We start from the raw sequence: 15,742 nt of genomic DNA on the forward strand, positions 1-15,742 counted from the left end.
ATGGGATGATTGCATGTGGCCTCCAAACAGCTCCTGCCCTGCCAGCAGACCTGTGCCGTGCCCTCACCTCCTTCCTTGAGCATCTCTGGGCCTGCTGCTGCTGACACCGCTGGCTCATCGCAGGGGACACCGGGGTGTTCCCACTTCAGGGGAGATTCTCTTGGCCCTCCCAGAGCTGCTTGGGGAGGCAGGGGCTTCCCTCACCCTCCTGCTGACGGGGTGATTCACCAAACACGGACACCCCGCTGTGCCAGGGGGGGCTGGGAGCCTCCTGCCCCCTCTCTGCTCTGCAGCTGCAGGGGCCGTGCTGGTGCTGCAGCTGCTGCAGAGGGCCCCGGGCCGGCGCTGCTGCTCCTGTGCTCGGTTTCCTGCCACGAGCAGTGGATGCCTGCGCTCAGCCCCACCACCGGCGCCTTCCTGGCCGCTCCGTGCAGCCGGGCCCTGGTTTGGCTGCATGCGTGCTCCCTGCTGCAGCCCCAGCAGCTGCTGCCGCCTCCTTCTTCTCCTCTTCCTCCTCCTCCTCTTCCTCCTCCTTCCTTCATCCCCAGCCTCAGTGCTGGCTCTTGCTGTGTGGGCTCTGAGGGTGCCGCCAGGGCACAGGGGCTGGGCTGGGGGGCTGGGGGCGAGCCAGAGCCTGGGCTGGTGCAAATGGGGGCTGGCAGAGACAGAGTGGCAAACGCACCCGCTGTGCCCTGCGTGAGGCATGCTGCCTGGGGGCTGTCACCCCATGGCCACCCCTTGGCACTGTGGGGACAAAGGGAGCACCAGAGCCCGGTCGCATCCTGCGCTGGGGCTCCCCAAGGTGCCCAGGAGTGGGGTGTGAGGGGTGGGGGGTGGCAGCACCTCCTGCCCTGACTCAGCATGCACTGACTCACGGCCGGGGGGGGTGTTTAGGTGGAGGGGGGGGCCCTGCCAGGGCTGGATAGGGCCCTCAGGCTGGATGCGTCCCTCTGGGGGAGCAGGGGTGCACCCAGGTGGTGCTGGGTGCTGGTGGCAGCGCCAAGCTGCGCTCCCCCAAAATGCATTGACCACCTCCAAGGGCTGCAGCATCCCTGGAGGCAGTGTCCCCCCAACCCCCCCTGGGTTTTCCAGGCGTGGCAGCTGCTGGTGCCCCCCACCCCCGTGTCCTGGCACTTCACGCCCCGGTGCTCTGCCTTCCTCGCGTGCCGGTGGAGCATCGTCCCTCCTGCACATCAGCCCCCCACACGGCTCCCATCTGGCCCTGGTGCCGGGTCCAAGCCCATCCCCGAGCAGGGCAGGATGTGGCCTAGGGCAGTGGCTCAGGATGCTGCCCGCACCCCCTGCTCGGGGTGGGGGGCAGCCAGAATGCTTGGCTGGCTCCTGATACCTCAGTGTTGATGACTCTGGCACTTTATATTATTTCCTTTGGCTACGAGCAGATGGGGAGGGCAATTTAACCCCTGCCTGCCCCAGAGCCGAGCCCTTTGTGGGGGGCACAGGGGGCTCCCCGGGTGCTGGCTCCTCCTGGGGAGTGGCACCGGGAGGGGTCTGCGTGCTTTGCATCCACCGCCAGCACCTGGTGAGGTTTCTCTGGGTAGGGGCACTGCCTGGGCATCCCTAGGGCATAGGAAAGGGATGAGAATGAGGTCAGGGAGGGGGCGGTAGCAGTGGCAGCGGCACAACCGGGTGCCCCTTTACCCCCCAGTGCCACCGGGGCGGTCTGGGGACCCCCACACCCCAATGCCCACGCTGCCACCGTCCCCACCTCCCCGTCCCCAGGCACCGCGGGGGGCTGGCGTGGCTGCGTGGTGCGGGGGACGCTGGGCTCGGCTCCCCCCCAGCGAGGCAGAGGCGGGAGGCGGGACGCGCTGCCATTGCCAGCCAGCACCTCCTTCCTTGGGTGCCCCTGGCAGAAGAGGCAGGGTGCTGCCGGGCAGGCGGCCGTGTGCCCCCTTCTCCCAGCCAGCCCCCCGCCTGGGCCCGCGGCCCCCCGCCTCCCGCCCTCGCCGCCTTTGTTGTGCGATGCGAGCCGGCTGCTGGCGGAGCTGAGCGCCGAGCATGGAGCCACTGAGCCACCGCGGCCTGCCGCGGCTCTCCTGGATCGACACCCTCTACAGCAGTACGTGCCCCGGGCGGGGGGCCGGGAGGGCTCGGGGCGGTGGGTCCCCCTCCCCTTTACCTGTTGGGTGACGCTGCGTGGCGCTGGGGACGGGTGCTGCGCCGGCGATGCGGAGCCCAAGGCGGGCAGGGGGCAGGTGATGCTGGCGGGGGCCGCGCTGCCCCCTCCCCGAGCATCCCGCACGCCACGGCAGAGCTCTCCGGGGTGGGTGCAGGGGACTCGTGCCCACTGCGAGGGGCTGCACGGGTGGGCTGGGTGGCGGTGGCACTGGTGTGGTGGGGTGCATGGGTGCCGGAGCGGAGTGACAGCTCGTTCTGCCCACGGGGTGCTTGGGGACCCCACGGAGGGGTTGGGGATGGGGGGTGCTGGCTCTGTCCCCCTCCCTCTGTGGCCTCGGGACGTCTCCTCTCCCCCAGCGGTGATTTTTAGCAGGCACGGCGCTGAGGGTGCTGCAGAAAAGCAGTCCCATGGTGCTGGGACCCGAGGGCTGGCAGCTGGGGGGGCTTGCAGCAGCACCAGGGGTGGAAATCCCTCCTGGTCCCCTGGATGGGCAGCTGGGACATGGTACAGGGGGAACGAGCCCCCCACGGTGCTGGTCCCGGGGCACCTGGCGCAGGCTGGCTGGCTCGGCAGCATCCGAGGGAGCCTGGGACACGGCTAGGAGGCGGGGGGGCTCATTATAGGGTCCTTGCTGCTTGTTTGGGGTGCACTGAGCTGCCTGGGTGCACCCGTGGGTGGATTGCAGGGTGTGAATTCCCGTTAGGGTGTTTGCTGGGAAGCGGCTGGGCTTGGAGCCTGGCGCTTGTGGGGCAGGTTTGCGTGGGGAACGGGGGTGATGGGGATGTGCAGGAAGGGGGCACGGCACCCCTCCTGAATTAGGAACCTGCTGTGCCCACAAACCTGGAGCTGGGGTTGGTCGGGGAGGGGTTGGGTTGTGTGTGATGCATGGGGCTGAGCCCCCCCCCTGAGTTTTCCATCCTCAAGCCCCTAAAGCAGACACTCATGCCAGCTTGTGGGGACAGCCAGGCTGGAGCCTGGAGGCTGCATCCAGACCCAGCCTCCGCACGCTGCTTTCTCCCAGCAGCTGCCTCCCTGCAGAGCCCATGGTGCCCGGCTGTGGCATCCTCCTGGGCACCCAGCTCTGGAGACCTTTGTGCCCAGGGGATGGGGGCATTTGGGAGCGGTGCCCACACCGTGCCGGGCTCCTGAGCCCCCCGAGATGCTGCGGCGGCGGGGAGGAGGCAGCGTGGGGTGCGGAGGAGATGCTGTTTGTGTCGAGGCCCGTGGAGGCAGGTCTGAGGCCAGCTCACGCATCCCTGTTGTCATGGTGAATTTTCACCCAGCCCCGGTAAAAATGTGGCGTTTTCCCAAAGCTTGCAGGCTGGGAATAGCAAAATCCGCTCCCCCCCCCCCTCCCCACTCCCCGTGTGGATGCTGAACTTCTCCTGTGGAAATGAGGCGGGCGAGCGTTGAGGTGTGCAGAGCCCTGGAAGCAGCTTGTGCCCAGCTGGGAAAGCGAAGAAAATGCCACCCTGTGCCGCTGTGACAGAGCTGTCACCTGCCCGCGCTGGGGAGGAGCTGGTGGCCGCCCTTGGCTGCGCTCCCTCTCGAGCATCATCTCGCTGGCATTGGCTTGGGTGGCAAAGCTGAAATGTGATTTTCTTTTTGGGGAGGTGTTCCTGGTCCTGCTGCGCTCCGGGGCCGTGTGCCAGCCTGCGGGACCCCCGTTAGTGCCGGCATCCCTCGGTGTATGTGGGGCTGGGGTCTGCAGCGCTGCGGGGGGAGCCTGGGCCAGGGGCTGCTTTGGGTGCAGGGCTCCGAGGTGGCTCCCCTGGGCCAGGCTCCCTCTGCTCCTCTGTCCCCATGCCTTGGGTGGAGCGGGAGGGTTGCCACTGCTGCGAAAACCCGGGTGCCTGGCGCAAAAATAGCTCTGGGTTTGGCATGGGCACAAGAACAGGCTGCAGGGGCAATGCAGCTGCGGGGGGAGGAGAGAGGCAGCGAGATTTGGGCTTGCTGAGCCCTGCAGGCAGGGAGGTGCAGGGGACGGACTCTCTGTGTCCCCCGGGCATGAGCAGGGTCCCCCTCCCTTGGTGGCATTGGGCACAGGTCTGTGTGCCAAGCGATGGCACTTCCCTGCAGGTCTCTGCCTGCAGCACATCCTGGCTTGCATCCGCCTGCCCTCGAAGGGATTGCAGTGATGGAGCCACTCTTGCTCCTTGGGGACCGAGGGTTTTTCTCCAGAGGCCTCAAGGAGGTCAGGGTGGTCCCTGTTTGCAGGACAAGGTGAGAGCTGCTGGGCCCTTCCCCTTCTGTGCCTCCATGCCATCGCCACCACCTCCTCCCCTTGCACCATTGCCAGTGTCACCTCTGGCAGGTGGCGAGGTCCCCAGCCGCCTCATTAAAACCGTTCCTCGTTACCCGAGCTGCTCCCAAGCCTGGCAGTAGGGCGGGGAGGTGGCCAGGTCCCCTCCAGTGCTGGTGCTGGGCTCAGCGTGTGCTTCCCTGGCCACTGCTGGCTGCCTGCCCCGTTCCTGGCATGGGGGCTGTGTGGAGGTGGTGGCTTTGGCAGGGCCGGCGTGGCCTCGGTTGTCCCCACATCGCTGTTGATGGATGCTGGGGTGGATGGCACAGGCTCAGGTGCCAGGCTGCGCATCAGCCTGGAGATGAGGAGCTTGGCCCTGGTCAACAGGAGCTTGGGGTTCCCCCATCCATGCTCTGCTTTCTTTTTTTTTTGGGGGGTAACCTTCAGCTTTGCCCACCATGGGCAAATTTGCCCACCACCTGCCCCCGCAGGATGATGGTGATAGGCCTTAGGGGGATGCTCATTAGGTGCTAATTGCTAACGAGGAGAGGTCTGTGAGCAGTTGGGCTGTCCTGGCAGAGTGGGACGCACCTGAGCGGTGTTGGGGCTCTCCTCCATCCTGCCCTGGGGTGCAGGAGAGGTTCCCAACACCCTGCTGGCACCTGCAGGGCTGCCGGCTTCACAGCACTCCTTGATTTACAGATTTATCCACTTTAAACGTTAAGCAGAGTGCAATATTAATGGGATGAGCAACACCGCTGGGAGCTGGGGACTCCTCGGCGGGGTGAAGTGGCAGCAGCACAGGGTTTGCTCGGGGCCGGGTGCAGGCCACACACCCCATTCGTGTGGGGGTCTGGGCTGCGGGGACACCCGGGCAGGGTGTGAGGGGACATCTTGGGGCCGGGTTGGGGGCTGTAGGGGCTGTGGGGCTGTGTGTGGGGTGCCAGCTGCACCCCGCGGCCGCCTGTGCCGCAGCCGGGCTCCCTTCCCCCTCGCCTTTGTCAGCATCTCGGGGCTGCTGCAGCCGCCTCTCGCCGCCGCCGTTTCCATGGGAACGGGTTAGGAGGCCCCCCCGGCCCCCGCTGCGCCCCCGGCCCCGCCGCAGGCCCTGCACCCCCCAGAGCTCCCCCTCGGCTGCTCCCAGCTCCCCATTTCCTTCCCCACACCCTGCCGAGGGCTCCGGGCCCCCGATGTGGCTGCACCCAGGGCCGTGGGGCAGCGTGAGGCCTCCTTGGCCTGCAGCAGCCCCCCTGCGTCACCTCAGCGGGGTTCGTGGCACGTCGGCATCGCCGCCGCGCCTGCCGCCATCCCCTTTTTCCTGGTGGGGTGGCCATGTGCCCTCGCTGCCCCCCCTGGGCCTGGTGTGATGTCCCCCCTGCAGCCCCTATGGGCCTGGCAGTGCTCTGGGCAGGGGATGGGGAGGATGGCGGCTGCCAGCCTGGCTCCATCACCGCCCCCAGGGCCAGTGAGGAGGGCATTTTGCTGCTGGCGAGGGGTGTCTGCAGGAGCAGCTGCCCCCACACAGACGAGGCCTGCGGCTTCCCGGCACCATGAATTATGCAGAGGCAGGGGAGGGTGCCCGCAACGTGCCCTGCCTGCCCCGCGGGGTGTGTGCGTGTCCCCGCACGGCCCCACGTGTTGGAAACGGGCTCGTTAGTCCCTGGGTAATTACAGCTCGGTGCACGGTCACTATCAGCATGGTGAGAGGCTTCCTCTGGTGTCCTTGTCCCCCCCCGGCACCGGCCACCAGCCCACTGGTAGGCGGCATCTCCGGGATGCTCACCCCCCATCTTCTCTTCCTCTGGCAGATTTCAACTATGGTGCAGATGACTACGATGCCGAGGGCAATGAAGAGCCCAAGGCGCTGCCGGAGGGCTCGGAAACCATGCCCTACATCGACGAGTCGCCCACCATGTCCCCCCAGCTCAGCGCCCGGGGCCAGGACAGCGGCGACGGCGTCTCGCCCACACCCACCGACGGCCTCGGCACCGGGGTAGGTGGGCTGGGGGCTGTGAAATTGGGGGCTGGGGGTGCCCGACTGGGAGGGATTTGCGGTGTTGACGACGGTCTGGTGGTGCTGTGACCTCGGTGGATGTCCCCTCTGCTTCCCAAAGCCGGTTCCTTGTCTGGATGCTGTTTGGGACGGGGCTGCGTCCATCCAGGTGTCCCTGCCCAGGACAGCAGGCTCTGGGTGCTGGAGCCCAGCCTGAGGGTGCTGGGACCCCCCTGTCCCCTGCCCCTCTTTTTTGGGAGGCTTGGGACAAGGCGCAGCCGCGCTGCCGGCTCCATCTAGCGGCACTTGGGGACACCCTGCCAGCTGCAGAGGGACACCGTGTCCGTCCCCTCCTCTTTGCAGGGAAACTTAGATTTAACTCCTTGGGCTCTTACCCCAGCATCCTCGCCGAGCCACCGGGGTTTTATCCATCCCCTTCCCAAGGAGGGGAGCTTGGAGAGCTTCGGAGTGGGAAATTAGAAGCGTAAAATGTGATTTATTTTTTTTTATTATTATTTTATTTTTTTCCAGAATCAAATTATCCCTAAAGCCCAGGGGGTGCCGTGCTGTCCCGGGGACACGGGGGCTGCTGCCGCTGGGTGCTTCTGCTCCCCGGCACAGGGGCTGCTCTGGGGGAGCACCCAGGCTGTTGGGGGGGGGGGGGGTCTGCGGCACGGCAGGGGCACGGGAGGAGGCGGCGTGGAAAATGTGGAGGTTTTTGCCGTGGAAGGAGTTAAGGCCTTAACCCGGATGTTGAGGCGGAGGAGCGCAGAGGTGTGGCTTCCTCCCCCAAGGGTGCTGCGCAGCATCCTCGGCGCCCAGCCCCACGGGGGTCCCGCGGGGCCCTCCTGTGGGTCCCACCACCCCACTCCAAGCTACCGTGACCCCGGGCACGGTCCCCCGGTCCCGCAGCAGGGAATTGAGGCAGTCCCCGCCCCAGCACCATGCTCGCAAGGGGGTCTTGACCCTGGCAGGATGGTCCTGGGGGGGGCAGCAGGGTGGTGGGTGGCCCTGGGGGACGCAGGTGGTGATGCCATCTCAAGTGGCCGTCTCGGCTCAGCACTGGCCCAGCGCTAACAGGATTGGGAGCTTTAGAGCTCAGCGCCGGCTCTGCCTCTGATCTCTTTATCTGCAGCTGCTTGGGTTAGGGCTCAGGGGAGTGCCCTTTGGGTGCTGGCAGCTGAAATCTTGGGGTACCCCCAGCCTCGCGGTGGGCACACGCATGTCAGCTGGTGGTGCCTGGGTGGCACGGAGTGCCTGGCTCACCCCCTCTGCAGAGGTGTCTGCCTGCCCTGGTGTCCTCCAGGTGCCAGAGGTGGCATCTCCAGCCTGGGGGCTGGCAGGATCGGGGCAGGGTGTCTCCTCTCAGGTGCTTCTGAGGCTGAACCTGGAGCCCCAAAGCCCTGCGTGGGGACCAGCCCGTCCCACCCACAGCCCTGAGCATCCTGGCAGGGGCTGTGGTCACAGCGCAGGGTGGTGGCCCAGCCTTGGCTTGGGTGTTGCTGGGTTTGGTGCTGAGGGTGGCTGCTCTGGTCATCCGGTGTCCGTGTCCTACCAAAAACGTGCAAATTCTGAGCTGCACCGTGGGGTTGGTTACGGGTTTAGAGAAGAGCGGGGAGGCGAGCGGCTTGTAGGGACTGAGCAGCTGCTGGTTCCCCTTTTGCTGCTGAGGAGAGGGGGAAAACAGCTGAAACGGCTCTTGCGTTAGCTCGTGCAGATGTCCACATCTCCTTGCCCCATCTGGCAGCACCCGTGAGGCCCCGCAGAGCCGTTGGGGCCGGGGCAGCAGCCGGGTGCTGGTCCCCACTGGGCGCAATGTGGGTGCTCTGGGAAGCGCCGTGCAGCAGCAGCATTTCCCTGCTGAGGTTCCCTCTGCAGCAGGGAGGGGTTGAGGACCCTTTTCCTGGGAGGGGGGGGCTGAGGTTGGGGTTCCAGGTGCCCTTATGGGACCTGATCCCTGCTGCCGCCCTTAGGGGCGATGGAAGACCCCATGGTCCAGCTCTTTCCTTGCTTGGGGGGGACCACGGGGACCCCAGGTGGGATGGGAGCTCTCCCATCACTCATGACCCCGCCTGGCGAATGTGGGGAGGCCCCGGGGGGGTCCGGATGGAGGCAGCAGCACGGTGGGGAGACCCCCTCTCCATGGGGTGCCCCCAACTCAATGCCTTCCCTTGCTGCCCAGCACCACATAACTCCAAAAAAAAAAAAACAACACCAAAAAACAAGCGGGCGGCGGGCTGCTGCGCCCCAGCCTTGACCAGAGCGCGGAGCAGCCCCACCTCCAGCGCCGCGACGTGCATTTCCTGTAGCGAGAGCGCAGGGCGGAGCGGCGGAGCTGGCTGCGAGCAGCGCGGCACGGCAGGCAGCGGCCCTACACCGCCGGCAGCCCCCCCCCCTAAAAAAAAAAACAACACCCCGGGGGAAGCGTTGGCCTGGTGGGCAGAGCTCGGCACCCCCTCAGCCCCCGGCTCTGGTGGTCCCACCGTCCTCGCCGCCGCCGTCGCGCTCGGGCGGCCGTGCCGCTGCCCAAGGAGCGCCTCGCAAAGGGGCCGACGGGGCAGGAGGGAGCACCGGGGATCCCATAATGGCTCCTTTCATCCCGAAGCTGTGGCCGGCGTCCAGGGCTGAGTCAGGCCGGGCTGGCTCAGCCGCGTAAGCTTTCCCAGCCGTAGCCTTGTGGGGTCCCCCGTGCAACCCCAACGGTGCCCGGCAGGCCATGGAGGAGGAAGAGGAGGCCATAGGGTACCTGGATAAAGTCCTGGAGGATGAAGATGACTCTGAGCCGGGAACCCCCACCAGCCCCGGGTCTCCGTTCTCGGCCAGCGAGAAGGTGGGCACCCGTGGGGCACCCGTGGGACACCCCGTTCTGGCGCCGGACAGGGTGGGGACGGAGACGGGCACCTCGCTGCTGCCGGCCCAGGTCTTGGGGTTTGGGTGTGAGGTTTTCCGGGGCAGCAGCGGGGAGGGGAGAGGGTGCCAAGGGCTCAGCCGGTGCTTGCGCGTGCCCGCTGGGGTGGGATGCCATGTTGGCAGAGCTGGGATGCTCGGGAAGAAGCTGGACCGCTCCGTGCCACGCAGCCCCATGCAGACCCCCACCTAAAGTGCCCCCAACCCCGCTGGACCCCGGTGCCGAGCCCCCGGCCGGCCACAGCCCTGCGCCTTCCCTCGCCCACCTGGCTTGGGTGCCCTGTGGGGGCTGCCATGGGGCGGGGGGAGGCCTCCATCCCTCCTCTCCTCGGAGGCTTTGACACAGGGTGGCTGCACCCTGCTGGAGGGTGGGCTCCGTGCCCTTCCGTGGGGCCATGGGGTCAGACTGGCACCGTCCCTGGGGGTGTTGCGGGTCCCCGGCACAGACAGGCCCCTTATCTCCCCAGCTCTCACGCAGGGCCGAGCCTCTGGGGAAGCAGGAAGAGCCCGTGACTAATCGGTGGCAGCGAGCCCGCCAACGTCAAGCGGGCTCTCTGGGCACCCCCCCTGCTGCTCACAGCAGCCTGGCCTTAAAGGTGCAGCTTTTTGGGGGGGGCACCGGGCTCCTGGCAGCTGAGGATTGGGACTGAGAGGGGCAGGATGGGCGATTCTGGTCCCGGAGGCAGCGTGCACTTCCTGGCTGCACTCCCATCCGGGGGGGTGCTTGTGCTGCACCCATGTGTGGGTGCTGCAGCCGGACCCCCGGCACGATATTTGGGGCCAGCAGAGCCGGGTGCTGGCACAGGGGTCCCCGCAGGCAGTGCGGGATGGGGGCAGATGGGACACGGTGGTCTCTGAACCGTCCCAAATTGTCTGGAGCAACGAGGTGGGAGTTGTGATCCGCTCCAAACGGGGCTGTACCAGCTGGGTTGAGGCAGGAGACGAGGATCTGGGTGCTGCAGGGCTGTGGCTCTGCCTGGTGCTGCTCTCGGTGGCAAAGCCCAGCTCCTGAGGGTGGATTTTAGTGCTGGGTTGGGACTCAGAGCACAGCGGGTGGTTGAGGTAGTCCAGGAGCAGTGTTCAGGGCCGTGCCGGTGTCGGGGATGGGACGTGTGCCCCACCGAGCAGAGCGGAGGCTGCTGGCACGCCAAGGAGCAATATCTGGGTGGGTGCAGCTCCCAAACCCCCTCCTCACCTTCCCAGCACCGGCCCTGTCCCGATGCCACTGCGCAGAAGCCAGCGGTGACCGCGTGGGGTGGCACTTTCCCAGAGGAAGCCCCAGGCGGAGAAAAGGGTGGTGCCGGCTCGCATGGCGCCGCCGGGCACGATTCCAAGGGGTGCCTCTGGACTCTGCCCGGGGAGAGCTGTGCCGTGCCGTGCCATGCCGCCCTGGAGCGCTGCCCGCGGCGCCGGGCTCCGAGCCAGCAAGGAGCGGGGAGAGCAGTGCCGCCGGTGCCTCCCCGGCTCCTCAGCTGGCTCCAGCCTGGCCGTGCCACCCCTCGGCACGTGCTCGGCCCTCGCCGTGGTGTCCCCATGGTGTCAGGGATGTGTCCTCATGGGGACACTGGGGCTGGTGGGATCAGGGGGCTCCGTCCTGCAGCGGTGGGACTGAGCCGGGCTCCTTGCTGTGTCTCACAGGGCGAGCGAGACGCTGGCAAAGGGCTGGAGATGCGGAAGCTGGTGCTCTCCGGCTTCCTGGCCAGCGAGGAGATCTACATCAACCAGTTGGAGGCACTCCTCTTGGTGAGCACACCTCGGGGGGGGTGTCCCCAGGACGGGTGGATGGGGTCCCTTCTGCTAGGGCAGCCCCTCCCCAGCCAGCCTGCGCGGCGCAGAAGTGTTTCCAGCCCCGCTTCCTCCCGCGGACACGCCGGCCCTCGCGGTCAGGACGTCGTTGCACAACGCGAGGGTCACTGCTGATGTAGACGGGGAAGTCCCGGGGGGTGCAGGAGCATCGGCACGCAGCGACAGCCCCTCGTGCAGGGGGGTCCGGGGTCGTCCCAGAGCTGTCCCCCTCGGTGGGCTGCAGGAGCCCCTGGGGGCTGTTTCCTCTCGGCGCCCCGGTCTCAGGCGCTCTCCCCTCTCCTCGCCTGGCAGCCCATGAAGCCGCTGAAGGCCACGGCCACCACGTCGCAGCCCGTCCTCACCCTCCAGCAGATTGAGACCATTTTCTACAAGATCCAGGATATCTACGAGATCCACAAGGAGTTCTACGACAGCCTGTGCCCCAAGGTGCAGCAGTGGGACAGCAACATCACCATGGGCCACCTCTTCCAGAAGCTGGTACGCGCCTTCCCCGGGGCTCTGCTCTGCTCCCTGCCTGCTCAAGGGGCAGCCCGTGATGAGTTTTGGCCCCCGTGGCTCCTGCCTGGCCTCTGGGGGGTGCAGGGGACCCCAGGGGTGCCTGGCTGACCCCCCACCCATGCCTGCAGGCCAGCCAGCTTGGGGTGTACAAGGCCTTTGTGGATAACTACAAAATCGCGCTGGAGACGGCCGAGAAGTGCAGCCAGAGCAATTACCAGTTCCAGAAGATCTCGGAGGTGAGCGGGGCCGGGTCTGCGCCGTGGGGTCAGAGCGTGTGCCACGGGGTGGGGCAGGGGACATCGTCCCTGCGGCCAGGTCAACCACGTGCACCCCACAGAGGGGCTGCCCCTGCCTGAGGGATTTTTGGGGACCACCTGTGGGGCTGATCCATCTGCAGCTGTGCCGGGATGGTCGTGGCCTCGGCGCTGTGCTGAATCCTTCAGGATTTGGCCCCTGCTTGGGGTCCCTCAGCAGGACCAGTGCTGCTCCGGGGGAGCCCTGGCGTGTCCCACGGGGGCTGATCTGTGGGGCACAGCCACAGTGGGGGGTGCGTGGCGTGTGCGGAGCCCCCCAAACCTTTTAGCAACGACCTGCCCCAGCCTTCAGCCCCCTCGCCCCCACCCCTGACGGGCATTTTCCTCCCTAGGAGCTGAAGGTGAAGGGCCCCAAGGACTCGAAGGAGAGCCACACGTCGGTCACCATGGAGGGTACGGCATGCGCGGGGCGGGCGTGGGGAGGGGGCTGCAGCCTTTTGTCTGCGGGTGCATTACCGAGCGGCTCCCGGCAGCGGAGCCCTTCTGTGTTCCCATGCGCGGCGCTGGCGCTGGTGCTGGTGTTGGTGGGGGGGGTGGGACGCCCCTCGTGAGGATGCTGGGGGCGTGCAGCAGCCCCCCACCCCCTGCCCACCCCCTCCTCCCTCGCTGGGAGCCGTGCTGAGGGCCGATGCCGCGGCGCAGCCGGGCTGAGCTGCCGAGGGGAGGCAGGGATGGCTGCGCGGAGACGGGGCTGCCATGGAAATCCTCGTTATCGTCCGCCTGTGCTGTAACTGCACCTACGGTGAGGGGCTGGGGGCGGTGGGGAGCTGGCTGGGGGTGTTTCACCTGCCGTGCTGGGGGTGTTTCACCTGCCATGGGGGGTGCCGGCCGCTGTCCTTGCTGGCTGGAGGCGGCATCGTGCTCGGCAGCCTGAAGTTGGGCGCGTCTTTGTTCCCGGCTCCATCGAGCCGCCTTGGCTCGGGCACGCGTGGCCACGCGCTCGCCGGGCCCGTGGGGCTGGGGTTTGTGCTGGTGGTGGTGAAGGGGAGCCCCACTCGAGGGGGCTCTGCGCCGGGGTGGCGATGGGGAGGGGTCCCCGTTTGCTCGCCGCAGGCTGCGAGCAGCTGGGGGCTGCAACGCCCATCTCCGCGGGGCTGGAGCGGACTCTGCTTCCCTGCTCGCTGCCATCCTGCACTGCCTGCCCCCAGGATCACGCTGATGGGGATGGGGATGGAGGGGGGCCCGGTGCCGTGCCGGATCAGCCCCTCCTGGGGACGCAGCGGGCTCCCAAGTGCTTTGCATCTACCTGTAGCGATGGCAGCGGGAGGCTCCATCCTCCCTGTGTGCAGGGTGGGAGGATGCCCTGAGCGTCCCCTCCCTCCTGGAGCCCTCGCCGGGTGCTGCAGAGGTTCCAGCTTTCTGTGCTGCCACCGAGGCGTGGGGACCAGCCCCATGTCCAGACCCCAGCTTGCCACAGCACCCTCCCTCGAGCTCCTTGGGAACGGGGCCGGACCCCCTCCGTGACTCATGCCGTGGCTCGGGGTCGGCGTGTTTCCCTCTTCCCCTCTTGCCTGCAGCCCGTCCCCGCTGGGGCCCTGCAGTTTGGGGAAGTGGTCCGAATCGTGGGGAAAATCCAGATGCCTCAGTCTGGGTATAAATAGCCCAGAGAGACATGCGAGGGGCGCTGGGCACCACATGCACGCCCCTTGCGAGGGGATGGGGAGGAGGAAGAGGAGGAAGGTCTGGCTTCTGGGGATGAAAAAAACCCCAGAGCATCTCTCGGGGTCAGTGGGAGCAGGGTGGGAGCTGCACGGGACCCAGTGTGGAGCAAAAAGGGAAACTGAAAAAGCTCCGGGCCGCTGGTGGTGCCAAGCGGCTCTTCCGCCCCGCTGCCACGTCACAGCGGGGTGCGGGGCCATGGGGGGGTCTCTCACCGGGACCCAGCAGGGACTGGGGGTTCTGTGGGGGGCTGAGACCCCATGGGTTGTGCTGGCTGACCCCTCGTGTCTCCCGCAGCGCTGCTGTACAAACCCATTGACCGCGTCACCCGGAGCACCCTGGTCCTGCACGTGAGTGTGGCGCCGGCCCCGGGACGGGATGGGGACACCAAGGGGTTGTAGGGACAGGTGGCTGGCGATGGCTGCGTCCCCAGGGAGACCTTCCCTCGTGCCAGACCAGCCGTGCCCTGCTGCTGCTGGGCACCCACAGCCCGGGGAGCGCCGCGGGGGGCACCCCGATGTGGGTGCTGCGGGGTGGGTGGCACCCTCGGGTCGCTCACCTGTGCCCACCCCCATCCAGGACCTCCTCAAGCACACCCCGGCCGACCACCCCGACTACCCGCTGCTGCAGGACGCCCTCCGCATCTCGCAGAACTTCCTCTCCAGCATCAATGAGGACATCGACCCCCGGAGGACGGCGGTCACCACCCCCAAGGGGGAGGTGAGGCGGGCAGGGTGGCACGGGGTGGTGGCCGAGCCCTCTGCCAGCCCCTGGTGGTGCCTCCACCTTGAGGAGCCCCATGGTGCTCAGCCGGGAGGTGGAGGGGGTGTCCTCAACACAGCTTTGGGTGTGCGGGTTGTGCTCTGGTCCTCGCTGCTCGTGGCACCCTAGGGACCCAAAATGGTCCCCAGAGGACGCGGACCTTCCCGTGCTTGTGTTGACTGAGCCACAGAGGGGGACGGGGGCATCTGGGCCCCACGGGGTGCTGACCCTCACTCTCTGCCTGCTCTCACACCATCCCTGCTCTCCCCAGACCCGGCAGCTCATCAAGGACGGCTTCTTGGTGGAGCTGTCGGAGGGCTCGCGGAAGCTGCGGCACGTCTTCCTCTTCACCGACGTGCTGCTCTGTGCCAAGCTGAAGAAGACGGCGGTGGGGTAAGGAGGGCGCTGGGGGCCCCGTCCTCCAGCGGGAAGGGGCACGGGGTGGGGACGGGGGACTGGGAGGGCTGGGAGGATGCTGAGGATGCTCAGCACCCGCGCCTCGGCCGCAGGAAGCACCAGCAGTACGACTGCAAGTGGTACGTGCCCCTGGCCGACCTGGTGTTCCCCTCGCCGGAGGAGTCGGAGCACTGCCCGCAGGTGCACGTCATCCCCGACCACGAGCTGGAGGACATGAAGATGAAGATCTCGGCCATCAAGAGCGAGGTGCAGAAGGAGGTGAGAAGGGTTGGGAAGGGTGCGGGGTGCCCACGGATGGGCAGATAGCACCCAGGGGTGCTGGGGGTGCCGGAGAGAAGATCTCGCCTGCTTGACCCGGTCCCCGTGTCCTCTCCCTGCCTGCAGAAAGCCAACAAGGGGCAGAGCCGTGCCATCGAGCGCCTCAAGAAGAAGATGTTTGAGAACGAGTTCTGGCTGCTCCTCAACTCGCCCGCCATTCCCTTCCGCATCCACAACCGCAACGGGAAGGTGAGGGGGACTGGAGGAGGATAAAGGGGGCTGGAGCTGTGCTGGCCGGGGAGGGATGAGTCTCAGCCCTGCAGCATCCACCACTTTTTTTCCAGAGCTACCTATTCCTGCTGTCCTCCGACTACGAGAGGTCTGAGTGGAGGGAGGCCATTCAGAAACTGCAGAAGAAAGGTAATTCTCAGGCTGCCGAGGCCCCCTTGGGGCTCCTTTTCCCTAGGGTGCTGCCACGGATCAGCCCCGTGGGATTGCAGCCCGTCTGCTCCCCGGGGCCGGTGCTGGCTGCGTCCCTCTGAAGCCCCTCTCCTGCCCCAGACCTCCAGGCCTTCGTGCTGAGCTCGGTGGAGCTGCAGGTGCTGACAGGATCCTGCTTCAAGCTCCGCACCGTCCACAACATCCCAGTCACCAGCAATAAGGACGGTGAGTGTCTGCTGGGCTGCTGGCCCCAATTGCTATGGGGGTGACGTGGGGAGGGTGTGCGGGGTCCCCTCGCCTCGAGT

At 67.0% G+C, this 15,742-nt stretch overlaps 1 protein-coding gene across 3 annotated transcripts in view; it reads left to right on the forward strand.

Annotated features, from left to right (window-relative positions):
• The window catches only part of ABR (ABR activator of RhoGEF and GTPase), a gene marked incomplete at its 5' end in the record, with an annotated part of 34,084 nt that overhangs the window by 5,881 nt on the left and 12,461 nt on the right, over positions 1 to 15,742 (forward strand). The window contains 13 exons of one of the 3 annotated variants that reach the window (XM_082776319.1): positions 2,020 to 2,080; positions 6,191 to 6,375; positions 10,921 to 11,025; positions 11,380 to 11,565; positions 11,715 to 11,822; positions 12,233 to 12,293; positions 13,857 to 13,909; positions 14,139 to 14,279; positions 14,593 to 14,714; positions 14,831 to 14,996; positions 15,123 to 15,245; positions 15,341 to 15,416; positions 15,558 to 15,662. In XM_082776319.1, coding sequence (XP_082632445.1) covers positions 2,020 to 2,080; positions 6,191 to 6,375; positions 10,921 to 11,025; positions 11,380 to 11,565; positions 11,715 to 11,822; positions 12,233 to 12,293; positions 13,857 to 13,909; positions 14,139 to 14,279; positions 14,593 to 14,714; positions 14,831 to 14,996; positions 15,123 to 15,245; positions 15,341 to 15,416; positions 15,558 to 15,662 — 1,492 coding nt within the window. Of the gene's footprint in view, positions 1 to 2,019; positions 2,081 to 6,190; positions 6,376 to 8,605; positions 9,206 to 10,920; positions 11,026 to 11,379; positions 11,566 to 11,714; positions 11,823 to 12,232; positions 12,294 to 13,856; positions 13,910 to 14,138; positions 14,280 to 14,592; positions 14,715 to 14,830; positions 14,997 to 15,122; positions 15,246 to 15,340; positions 15,417 to 15,557; positions 15,663 to 15,742 lie in introns of those variants that run through there. The other 2 variants (XM_082776318.1, XM_082776320.1) reach the window with 2 other exon arrangements.

Source organism: Aythya marila (assembly GCF_965140915.1).
Source record: "Aythya marila genome assembly, chromosome: 20".
Taxonomy (NCBI): Eukaryota; Metazoa; Chordata; class Aves; order Anseriformes; family Anatidae; genus Aythya; species Aythya marila.